The sequence below is a fragment of the Chaetodon trifascialis genome, chromosome 13 (genome assembly GCF_039877785.1).
Source record: "Chaetodon trifascialis isolate fChaTrf1 chromosome 13, fChaTrf1.hap1, whole genome shotgun sequence".
Taxonomy (NCBI): domain Eukaryota; kingdom Metazoa; phylum Chordata; class Actinopteri; order Chaetodontiformes; family Chaetodontidae; genus Chaetodon; species Chaetodon trifascialis.
In genome coordinates this window covers 11,428,696-11,441,672 of record NC_092068.1, presented here as the reverse complement: position 1 = coordinate 11,441,672, position 12,977 = coordinate 11,428,696, and the positions used below count along the sequence as shown (strand labels likewise).

Sequence of the window (12,977 nt, the reverse complement as noted above, 5' to 3'; positions counted from 1 at the left end):
CAGTGGGATACTGCTGCAGCTGAAACAGTTTTAGTATCATAATTGTGCCTCCAGTACAACAATCAGAGCTCTGTTAGCACTTGGAAATGCTGCTACACAGCAGCATTTCCAGTTTGTGAGGTGTAAAATAGTGCCATCAAGCAGTCAGACGTTTTGGCACGTAACGCAAACATTAGAGGAAACTTCTCTTTTCATTTTGTTCCTCCACAGGGAGATGAGATGAAGAAGATTGGGATGCAGCCGATTCCTATGATGGACCGAGACAAGAAGGCTGAGGTTCCTCAAGGCCAAGTATGAACAGCGCTTTCACTGAGCCTCTAACTGTGCTTACATTGCCTCACATTCTGACGGTGTAGAATCACGACTAAAGGGAAACTAGTGGTCCTTTAAAAAGTTTGAGAAGAAGAAAATAAGGAAAAGAAACTACAGATACCAGGGTGGAAAGAGAACGAGAATATCCTGCTTAAGGAGAATTAATAGTTGACTTATAGTATAAATAATGAGTCAGTCACTAATAAAATATTATGCATTTTAGCATAGCTTAATTTTTACCATTCTTATAAAAACATCACACAGTGTAAGCGGCCCCTACAGGATGCTATGGGTATATGTAGTTTAATAAACTTTAGCTGCCATAGTAATTACAGTAATTTTAAACAATAGCCTGACAAGGGTATTGTTAGAATAACAACATAATAGTGTTACAATATAATAATGAAGTTATAATTTACATTTTCAAACTAGCAAGGTAAAACAGCAAAAAAGCTACACACACACACACACACACACACACACTGACATACGCAGTCCACCCACACAGGTTGCCTGATGAGACTTCTTCTCAAGTCTGCGTGGGCGTGCACACACTGTTGATTGACAGCTGCTTCACTCTCTTGTTAGTTTTGTAGCACCTGTTTGCAGCGTGACAGTTTATTTGATGTCATCATGTCATTTCCAGCAGAGCTCCACCTTCAACGGCCGCAGCTCTAATCTAACTGAAAAACAGTGGGTGGGTGTGCAGGGCCGTTAACTGTAAATCAGTTAATGTACAGTATGAATTTTACAGTGACATGCAGTTTCTAAGTTTCCAGGAACGCTGTCCTGCTAATAACTAAACTGCCATTTGAAACACTTGATCTTTAAGGGTTTTTTGTACCTTTTAAAACAAAATCTTCTTTTGTGGGAATTTCAGAATTTTAGGTTTTAAATAAAAACTTGCGTTTTTTATCAGCATTTGCTGTATTTAAGAACACTGCCACACATCATGCAGTCGTAGGGCCACAGTTCCTCATGGCCTAATAGCCCCTAAACACGGTTCTTGACAGTCACAAATAAGCTAATCACCAACACATCATGGACAGCACTGAAAATGATGTGTTGCATTTCTGATCTGATTCTTAAATTGTTTCATAATGTTAACACAAACTGCATATAAACTTGCTCCTTCTGCCTATGTCTGTTTTTTATGTCTTTCTTTAAGGTGGGATTCTACAATGCTGTTGCAATTCCATGTTACACAACACTAGCGGAGCTCTTCCCTCCATCCAATCCTCTTCTAAAAGCCTGCAAGTGAGTATCCGGAGCTGCTGGGGAGGGCTCATCTTTCATTTTGTGCTTTGACAAAAAGCCAAGCAAGACTTGGAGGTGACAGAGATGTCGAAGAGATATGTTTAGGAATAAAAAAACCTAAAAAAAATATACTTTACACTTCATGTTTTTGAAATGTTTCAAAACATAAAGCGTGAGTTCCCTCACACATGCTGATTTCACATGATATGATATGACTTATTTTTATTTTTTATTATTATTTCCTTTTTAATTTTTGTTTTCAATTCAGTTTAGATTCCAGAGTGGGTTTTGTTATTTAAAATGTTTAGTTTTAGTGTAGTTTTTATTAGTTCCACTATTACTTTTATGTTGTTTTATTATGATATGGAGGGTATAAGAAGTTCAGTATCCCAATACAAACACAGCACTTTGTGAAGGCAGTTGACTCACAGTCATGTAGACATCCCAGTCTTAATAATCTTGTGCAGCAGTGCGTCCTCGTGTTTGTTGTATTGATAAATTTGACCAATTGATGAGACTGAAACTAAAAATCTGCTGTATAATTTATTTCATTTCATTTTGAAAATATACATCAGTTAGTTTTCCCTTTTTTGAGTTTTTTCAGTTAACTAAAATGTTTTTTCACACCTATTTTTATTTTTTGGTTGAGATTTAATGAACTCTAATAACCTTGTGCTGTACAGATATTGGATTAAACAAACTTGTTCTCTGAAAACATTCAGACACATTTCAGGATAGAATACAATGTTCTAATAGGAAACTGTTGCTCTTCCTAACTCATCCATATGTGTGTGGGGTGACACTGTGCGTTGCATTCGCTGAGAGTATAAGAATGTATTTATATGTGTATTTTCTCCTGGCTAACAGCATCATATTGCTCATTTGCCTGCCCTTCCGGGTTAATCAGCTGGTTTTTAAAATGCTGTGACCTTGATCTGCAGGGAATGCAAAGAAAGTGAGCAGTGTAATATTTAAGCCCCGGCTGTACGTCAGCACTGGGCTCTGGGTGGGCAGCAGGCCTAGACCCCGCGGAGCCCGGCTGCTTGTTGTGGGATCTGCCACAGACGTGTAAACTGCATCAGGCAGGCTAATTGAATGGAATGGCAGCAAAGGGCAGCACTTTCAGCACTCGTGTGTCAGGCTTGATTATAGCACAGAGGGGAGAGGTTACCTTCATGACAACAAGAACTGATGCGACCGCAACTGCAGATGACTAATGTATTACACTGCTGCTGCCTGGCTGTGGTGACGTGGTTACGTTTGTGTCTTGAATAAATCGCCAGTGTAAATCAATTGTATTTAGCAGTTTAGTAAAGTTTTGTTTGATTTAAGGCAGCTTTTACGTAGTTGACTGATAGTCAATTTGTTGACATTTGCTATGGGTTTCTTCAGGACCATGATCATGCTGGTATTTCCGGGTTTACATCATTGCTACATTTGCACATTTTCAGTCATGTATTTTAAAGTGTCGCTGTGTCCAACAATATCATATCCATGCCGTTTTAACACCAGATGCACACCCTTGTGGCAGCAAAGTGGTATAATGTTGTGCGCTAACTAGCCAGCCCCATCAAGCTGCAGATGTACATTTAATGTTCATTCAAACAAGAGATGTAAAACAGCAGTGGATAAGTAACAAATATATATCTGATAATAGCTGAATCAAACCAAAAGGCTATTATTAGCCTAATATAATTAGCATTTAAAAAAAATCTGTTTCATTCACATTTAATAACTTGTAACTAATTTTGTTCATGCTGACACGATCTTATGCTCCTCTTTCAGATTTAAAGCCATGTCTTTTTAGTAATAAATGAAGTGTCTCAGTTAGTAGCACTGCCCTGATTGTAACCCACAACATGCAGAATCTGAAGGTGATGGAGGTGCGCTGTGTTTGCAGGGAGAACCTGGGCCAGTGGGAGAAGATATCTCGGGGAGAGGTGGAGGACATCATGCCCAGCCGGCCTTGTGATTCGGGCCCTGTCAAGGTGGACAACTGACTACCAAAGGGGTTGCTGGCTCACCAAAGGAATACAACCAGAATCCTGCCGCAGACCTGGTACTCTGTAGGGGGAAGAACCCACATCCTGTGTCAGCAGGAGACGGATCAGCTAAAGGCAACTTGACTTTGAAAACACACAGTTACCTCATTGGGTGACGGAGGTGTCAACACTGACGGTTTCACCGATCCCAGAGACTGACAGACAGCTGATGGGGAGGGACTTAAACCCATCACCCTACATCCACTCAGCTTGGGAATTCATTTGGTAGAATGGACTTGCGCCATTTTGGTTGTTTTATTTTAGCTGTTTTATGTTATTTTATGATTTCTTTTATATTTGAGCTGATTCTTTTATGGTCTTGTATTTGCAGAGGCCTTACTCTGAACCTTTCACAGGCTACAATATGTGAAATCTTGTTGTCGGTTCAGGCTTTTTTTTTTTAATGGTACTGTTTGCCTTCTGTGGTAGGTTTATCGTATGTGCACTACTTCAGCAAGGTATTCCCAGAGACAGAAGGAATGTGTAGAGCAGACGTATGGTGTAATGCCACCTTACTGACAAGGTGGATGTCAGAATGTTTTTTTTTATTACTTTTTGAGCAAAAATCCTTTGCAGTACTTGAATAAAGACATACAGCCTATTTTAGGTGGAGATCCCTCGCAGCATATTTTCTACAAAATATGGATGAACTGTGGCGAGAGGAGTTAGATAATGTCGACACTTGTGAACACAGTCACGAGAGAGTCATAGCTTTTCTCCCTGAAGTGGACCCCACAGCACTGTCCTGGCCCCCGGCATTTAGGAACCTGCTGCATAGTACAGAGACTCCCTTCTGATTAACAGGATCTGATCCCAGGCCAGCAGAAACAGTAACGAGTTGAATTTCCACTCTCATAACGATTTTCACGTCACTATCACATCATGAATTATTTTACACCACAATCTGGTTCCTCATTAATCAGTAATCATTTCTACTCTCATGATTAAAACACAAGTAAAATGAGGTCCCAGCGGATTTTAGAGAGTATAAAGACTTGTTTGCAGTGACACAACAAACTTTACAGGTTGACTACTTTATGTAACATCCAAGCAGCACCATCATTTATGCCACATGGTGAATTATTGAGGTATAAATGAAAGAGTGAAGTGTGGAATAAGTCTTGGCCTATCTCTTTGAGAGAGATGGGCGCGTTCAAATCCGTAGTGATGACACTGAACTCATTTTGCTGGTGATGTCAGGAACAGCAGCTCAACAGAAGTCTCAAGAGCAGTCGGCTTCATATTTTCCCACAACGTCAAACCTGTTAAGCTAAAGTGCATCGTGTCTATCTCTGGGATTGCAACTCAAGAATGTTGGCTGACTTTTTGCAGGTGTGTAACACAAGTTCCCCTCACATCCTAAACCTGTGGGAGGAAATAGATCCTCCTCCTTTACGCTGGCTCTCCAACATCATGCACGGGGGTACATTTGGACTCTTCCAAATGAGTTTCCGAGATCTTCCAAAAGACAATAGTTTTGTCTGAAACTGTCATTCCAGTGGACGTTGTCCCTCCAAGACTGAAATTACCGCTCAAATAATTTGTTTTTACGACTGGTACTGTGGCCCCCAATGGTGTGAATGTACATTTTGATGAATGTTTTGTTGATTGCAGATCCTCGGTGGTGGCAGTTTTCCATGATGTGCTCTGTCTTACTTTTCAGAATTGCTTCCAGTAAGCTTCAACCAAGAGCAACAATTATCATGCACCTAACCTGAAGTTTATATATAATTTTGCATATACGGAAATAGGTGTATACTGTGTACAATCTAGGAATTAGTTTGTACGGACTGAGATGTATGCTCTGATGGTGCTAAACTGAATGGCAGTCGTGCACTTTCTGACTGGGTGTGTACACTGTGGGTGGGTGTGTGTGTGTGTGTGTGTGTGTGTGTGTGTGTGTGCGTGCATGTGTGTATGCGTATGAGAGATAGATAGAGAGAGAGAGAAAGCTTTGACTGTCTCTTCCCCCCCTCCAACCCCACCTGAGAACATGGTTAAGTCCATAACACTGCACTGTCCCTTCTACTTTTCAGCACCAGTTATATCCCATTGTCTGCACTATGTTTAGCTTTTGATCTCTATCATCATTATTATTGATGATTATTATTATTGCTATTATTACTATTGTTATTTTCTTAATTAGAGTTAAATTTAAATTAACTTATATTTTTTATACAAAGAAAAATAATGTTGGCCTTTTTGTTTTGTACAAAGTAAACATTAAGATAAACAAAACGGTCTAGACATGTTACTGTTATCCAGAATAATTGCGGAATGTCTCAACTGTAAATGTAAGAGCAGTAGCCCAAATGACTTTTATTAAATACCTGAAAAATACACCTCTGTGTCTGATCAGCCTTTATTTCATGTCTTCTTTTTTTTTTTCAGCTATTGCACTTAATTCAGTTCATTTGTCTAATTATCCCAAAGATATATCACAGTCAATTCTTAATGCATTTTTTTTTAAGTCAGGATATAAAAATCATAATAATTAATTTATGTTGAACAAACTGAGGGGACTGGAGTCTACTGGAAAATGTTTAGCAGTGTACATGTAGGATGTAGAATATAGAATATCATCAGTGAAAACAAGTGTTTTAACCCCCATTATGTATTTTATATGATGTTATAAATTATAGGCAATTCTAAAATAGCAGCTCTTTGATGCTTTATGGAGTTTTTTTTTTTTTTTCTTTTTTTGTCCAATGGCATTCAAGCCACCAAGGTGACTGTTTTTGTATTTATTCATTTTTTAAATGCTTTTCCAATGGAAATTGGCATTTATCAATCTCTTTTGGCTCTATGGCTTCTCTGTTGTATAATCATCATCACTCACCCTCTAAAGAGATATTATCTAATTTGTTATGTAATGCATAAATCTGGAAATGAACCTTAGTATTTCCTGTTCACTGTCATCAGCAGCAGTGCATTATCAAACTTATTATAAGCAAACTTCGGGGATATTCATCCATCCTCCGCTGCATTATTTTATTTAACGTCGTTGCCACAAACATTAATGAAGGACACAAGGATGCAAATTAATGCAAACTCTATTGTATGGTCCTACTTGTTTCAATGAAGCATAACATGTTACACTGTCTCTTCCCTCATGCTCAGCTTTGCCATCTGGGTGCTTTCCTATTCTGGCCACTCGAGCCCGGAGGCCGACTTTCACTCGCCTTCTCCTCCTCTCTCTCTTTCACTCTGTAGGCTACACTCACTGCTGTGTGTTTACTTGCACACGATAACCCAATTATACTGAATAACCAGATTAAGATGATAGTTTAATTAAAGTATTTACGGGAGTTTTGCAGTAACCAGATTTCCCCAATAACTGGTTTACACAATTTGTCGGGTAATTAAAGGATTTGTGTGAAGCCTACAGGAAACATTGAAGTGTCACAAAATAAGAAAACCTGAGGAAATAGAAAGAATTTGTTGGAGCTAATTATTTTCCACAGTTAAGAATTTATAAAGCACAGTTCTGGTATTTGCAGCCACTTTTCAGCAAGGTCAGACACTGTCTCTGGCTCATTACTAAATTCATCATGATCAGCAGCAACAGTGATGAGTCAGCCGACATGCAGACCAGTTTTTCAATAAAAAAAAAAATAATGTAATGACATAGATAATTAAGATGAAACCTTGTAAGTGATGTAGCGTTTCAGTCTCACAGTATTTGGGATTAGCTTCATTCTTTTTTTCTTTTTTCTTTTTTTTTGTCAGACCACATCCTTACTGTAAATGCATAATCCTCCACTCAAGGTAATGGCTAGGGGAGCAAAATAGAGTGGAATGGGGTCATGGGAAGGTTAGGCTTGAATGAACTGGGATTTGGACTTCAGGAAAGCTGTTGCTATCTTTTGCTCATGGCCTGCAAATATTCCAATCCGCTCATATTTTGCAATGAATCCAACACTGATGTTCACTTTGCACAAGGTCAGATGTCTGAACTCGTCACCCACACGTATTCTCTGCCCTGATAAGTAATGCAAACTCATTTCTCTTTTTAATGTTTGTGGTTTTGGTTTATGTTTACTGACAGTTTGGAAGGAGAAAAAATCCACGGGACAGAAAACGGAAACTGAATGACTATCTTATGAGTCAGTCTCTGCTTTATTAAATGATCTCACCTTTGTAGTCAATTACAAGGACCGAAGTCATGTCCATGCAGATTATTTTATGAATAGGCCACAGCTGTGACATAGATTTTTAGTGCTTGTCTTTCCACAAACATGAACCTACCGTAATGTCGCCATAAATAAGTGTTTATGGTCGAGTACTGTCTGCTCTGTACACTTTAACGTCAGTCATTTGCATCAGAATGTACAAATGAGATATGGCCGCGCCTCATGGAGAACCGGTCCGATTATTACCAAGACCCTGAACGCGACGCAAGCAATACGCGCTTCAGTCTCCATGGTGACCGACTCAGGAGCAGACAGTAGGAGCTGTTGTGAAACTTTGTCACTTGTTGCGATTCCGCTTCAAAGTACAGTTAGCTAAGAGGTGAGCTTATTATTTAGGTTAGTTTCTGTGTGTCTTCTTTGTCCACATGCGTCAACCACGTATTCGTAATATATTAAAGTGATATGAAAGTAAAAATACTAACTTGCACTGTTGGGTCTTTGCTAAGTGCTTCACGGTCGTGGAAACCGAAATTAGCGTTAGCTGTGAAAGATTGGTGTGCCCACTGTCTGGAGTTACAAAAGTTGACAACAGTTCAGCATTACTTTTCCACACTCTCACAGAGTCGTATTTTTAGGACAGATTTTTCTTTTTCAGACACACCAGGTTGTTGAGTTCACTGTTATTGAACGTGCTGTTCAGTTGTGAAGAGCTTCGGATAACAGCTAATTTTTGGTTCGGTGTATTTAATCGCAGTTCTGCTGTGTCATACGGGAAATGTACTGTACTTGAAGTGAGGTCAGTCGCCTTGTGTGTCTTTTAACAAAGTTCACAGTAGTATGTGTTGTGCCTTCGTAGCCATGTCCGGCAGCTGTAAGCCAAAGGCCAGCTGCTTCGGGAGCGACATCCACAGGATGCTGCTGGCTGCTGAAGCTGGTCAGAAGGCCGATATCAAGACCTACTCCTCAGGTCATCTGGGGCCCCGCAGCCTGATCCAGAGTCAGCCTCAAAAAGAGAAAAAGCAGGCTTTCTGGGGGATGTCTCAGTGCCGAGAAGAAAACCCAAACCCTCTGACAGTCCAGCAGACTCAGCGGACAAAGGCACTGATCTCCATAAAGAAGAATGAAATGAAAGCATATCCCTCTTTGTCCACTGGCACGACTGTTTGCTCATCACATGCAAACAGAAGAGATAGAAGTCTTCCTGAGATAGTTTACAGTTACTCAAACTCTTTGCCGGTCCAGCTGAGAGCCTTACCCCTGAAAAAGTCCAGCCCGTCATCTCATCCGGAGGAGAATCAGCAATTTTGCTCGAGCCACTCCGACCAGGAAGGCCTGAATAATGAAGGCCAGCAAAAGGCGAAACAACAGTTTGGCAGCCAAGTCATAGCCAAGCCGGACCTCTGGGCTGGAATAAACATTGCTGAAATGCATGAGAGGAAACTACAAAAGGTGACACAAACCAGAACATCATGCAACAAGTTTTGTAATTGCACTTTTCTTGAATTTTCAGACTTTCTAATACATTTTTCATGAGATGGCAATTCTGAAATGCACTCTCAACACTTGCCTTGCAATGGCGCATGAATAAAGACACACGCAGACACTCACGCACATCTTAACTTTCTTACGTTGTGTGTGTGTGTGTGTGTGTGTGTGTGTGTGTGTGTGTGTTCATGTCAGGAGCTGAAGAAGCTGTCAGCGCAAAGTTGGCCCAGCAGAGACCACCTTGTGGTGTTCAGTGACGTCTTTGATGATGTATGTGAAGGCTCCCCAGTATTTGGACGCATCCTGAGGGAAATTAAGGTTTTTCCATTTCCTCTCTACCCACTAGCACATTTTTAGCATGTGCCGTCAGACGTATTAGAGCCAAGAGAGTGAGTCCCTGGTGTAGGAAGCGGAAGTAGAGCAACCACTGGAACCTGGTCATGATGCACCACGGGGCAGGTCATTAGAGGGCAATGGCTGGATTAGTGCTCATTCATAAGAAATATCTTAGGTCGTCCATGCATGTATCTTTTTTGCATTTTCTGTGCACTATCGGTAAAATTCACCTTCATTTATTGGAACAAGTAATTTATTGTAATGTGTTAACAGTGACATTAACATTGTCATGCAGCAGAAATCTTGGTGTTGTTTGACAGCATAAAACTAACAGTGAGTCATTTTGATTATACTTGATGAGGAAACAAATACGCTATGAACATAGCATATATTTTGACAAATTAAAAATATCACAGTAACTTGGAAAATTGTATTCTTTGTCAAGATAGCTGGATATCTTATACACAAGATCTGTAGTACCGCCTGTAGTACCCTGGCGGTCATCTTCATTGTAAATGTCTTCAGCTGAAGCTTGTCTTAAAATAAAGCCATGTCACAAGCCCGTGGGCAGTAAATTATTAGTATACGCTCTCTCCAAGTACATTGATTTCATACAATAAAAATATCAACAGAATACACAGAGTGAAATAATGTTTTCTTTTTTCTTCCAGACAGATTATGATTTATATGTCAACCACCTGATGGCTTCCCAATCATCACTACACGACACGGTAGAGCACATGAATGTCTTTTCATACTGTGTAAGGATCGAAGACAGCAGAAAGTGTCTTCTCAGATGAGAAACATTAGGACAAGTATGCCATTGTTTTTTTTTTAATACAAAATCAGTGTAATGCAACAAAAGTGCACCTGGAGTTAAGTCACAGTTCAAATGGTCAAAGGTAATTCTTATCACAGGGCCTGTCATTCATTTTCATGGTCACTTTTTTTAAATGAAAGAGTACAATGTCATGTATTTCTAACAAAGCAGAATATGTTTACTGGACTCGGAGAGTTTTGCAATAATCAAAATGATAATTTCTCTCAAGCATATTTTGCATTTGTGTCAAACAACATAAGTCTTAATATGTTTCTGTTGTTGCATCACAGTTGCTGAATGCTTCACTCAGAGAACTTGGCAACGGCAAAGAAAGGGAAATGGAGCTGGAGGATGCTGAAAAGGAGGTTTGCAGGCTGGAGCAGGAGGCCAGAGGAGCTCTAGAGGAGAATAAACGGTACTGCAAGAATCTGTCACACGAAGAAAGTCTACATTTTTATATACTGTACATTGTCAGCAGTTGAAGCAAGTTTGTTCTTTTTTTGACCTCAGAGCCCGAAATGAATTACAGAATGTTCCAGCTACCCTAAGCCCAGAGGACAGCATCATGAAGAGTAAGTCTAAAGACTACAGTGCTATATTTAATCATTGGTGAACCACATCTCAGCATTTGCTGTACATTATCCTGCAGGGCAACAGCACATGCTAACTTTGAAATATTTGGTGCCGACAAACTGAACAAATAATCACTTTGTCATGACAACGGGCATAAAGAGAGTTTTGTAGCGTCAGTAAGTCAGCTGTGAGTCAGTAATGCCTGCAGAAATGTGTACTGTATGTACAAGTACACATCACTCTTCACCTGAGTGCATTCATACTAGGCTCCTCTGTGTTTGGACAGATACATCTCTGTCAGGGCTGCAAGACGTGGGGAATGCCATTGGGCATACCAGCAGTATCCAAGCCAAGAGGCTTCAGGTGTCGAACACGGGGAGGGAGATCCGACAGCTGGAGGAAGAGATTAGAGAGAGGCTTGTGTCCACGGCCACAACCACAGCCACCGAGAGGCACATCAAAGATCTCAAGGTGCTGCTATATTAACTTTCTGCTTATCCGCACACATGTTCTGCTGCTAAGACTTTGACTTTTTCACCACATTGGACATCAGTTTTGCCTTTGCTGTCTCTCAGAAGCACGCATTTTGCTGCAGTTTTTGCTCAGCATGTTGTTCTGTTTGCTTCCAGACAGAGATAATGAGACTGATAGCCTCAAATGAGCGTCTGAAAAGCATCAACAAGGCAAGGGAGTTTGACCTTTACCCTTCCATATCATCATTTCTGAAGCATTATAAATGCATGTCCTGCTATGTGATAGTGGGTCTTGCTTTTTTTTTATAACTCTGTAATTTTCCCTCAAGGATCTGGAAAAGAACATCAACATGGTGTTGAACAGAGAGAAAGCAAGCAAGGCCATAAAACGGTACATGTTAAATTATAGCATATACTCTGTGTGTGTGTGTGTGTGTGTGTGTGTGTGTGTGTGTGTGTGTGTGTGTGTGTGTGTGTGTGTGTGTGATGCTTGACTGGGAGAGTCGTGATAACGTTCTTACTGCTGCTTTCCTGTGTTTTTACCACTAGGATGTTGTGGGACGAAATACGTTGTGATATACAAACAGATCGAATAGCTTCATCGGCAAGTAAAGGAGCATCTCTTGAGATGGATGTGTCAAAGTGAGACCATATACACCAGATAAATGTGTCCAGTGTGCCATAAAATGATGGAATAAGTAATTAATACACACATCTTTGACAGCCAGGAAGCAACTCCATAATGAGATGGTCTTATCCTTGTTGTAGCCCTTCAAGAACACTAGATCTCAGCTTAAAACTACCACTGGTATCAGCAAGCAATAACACGATCTAAAAATACTCCACCACAAGTCGAGATCATAGATCATAGCAGTATTTTGATGTTGGAGTTGACATGAAGCTAATATTATACACGGTTGGATAGTTTGATCTATACTGCATCCTATTTTAAAAGATGACCTTGTGTTTTAGTAACATTTTGATTTGCATATTAACTTGCATTATACTTTATTGTGCTAAAACTATGTCAAATTAATGCAGTAGAAATATAACATATAATAAAATGAAAAGACTCAGAGATTACTTACAAAAATACTTGACTTACTTTAATACAGTTTTAAGTCATTGGATTTAAATACTTTCTTCTACTGTTAGCTTTTGCTGCACAACCGTCAACAGTCTCAAGCCTTAAATTATGAAAGTGCTTCGGGTGCAGTGATCACATGCACATGTGGTGTTTCATAATAGAGGATGTCAGGTTTCATAAGTTTGCAGTTAGCGGTTAAGGAACAGCTGTGAATTTGACACTTTGCACATGTTGTTTCTGCGGCCCGAGGCAGCGCAATTAGTATTTGTCAATATGAACAACTTAAGGTTGGAATCGGAGAAGTTGTGGAATATGTACAGCCTGGAGCTCCTCGACTGTTCTGAATTGCAATGAGTTTCAAAGCAGAAATAAAAGACCTGGATATTGTGTTTTTTTCTGAGTTACACTATATGGAGCGATGCGTGATAATCATACCACAGAAGATTGCTCTGGCTACAG

General features: G+C 39.9%; 2 protein-coding genes across 6 annotated transcripts in view; both read left to right on the top strand.

The window, feature by feature from the left end:
* Nucleotides 1-5,953, top strand: part of pde10a (phosphodiesterase 10A) — a 57,237-nt gene extending 51,284 nt beyond the window's left edge. For all 5 annotated transcript variants that reach the window (XM_070977045.1, XM_070977044.1, XM_070977046.1 and 2 more), the window contains 3 exons: nt 211-291; nt 1,481-1,569; nt 3,470-5,953. In XM_070977045.1, coding sequence (XP_070833146.1) covers nt 211-291; nt 1,481-1,569; nt 3,470-3,569 — 270 coding nt within the window. In that variant the 3' untranslated portion in view covers nt 3,570-5,953. The remainder of the gene's footprint in view (nt 1-210; nt 292-1,480; nt 1,570-3,469) is intronic.
* Nucleotides 5,954-8,602: 2,649 nt separating this feature from the next.
* On the top strand, nt 8,603-11,740 carry LOC139341514 (uncharacterized protein C6orf118-like). The gene is made up of 6 exons (XM_070978069.1): nt 8,603-8,842; nt 10,237-10,296; nt 10,676-10,800; nt 10,896-10,957; nt 11,245-11,429; nt 11,588-11,740. Exons 1-6 carry the CDS (start codon nt 8,603-8,605, stop codon nt 11,738-11,740), a joined length of 825 nt encoding a protein of 274 aa, XP_070834170.1.
* Nucleotides 11,741-12,977: the final 1,237 nt, after the last annotated feature.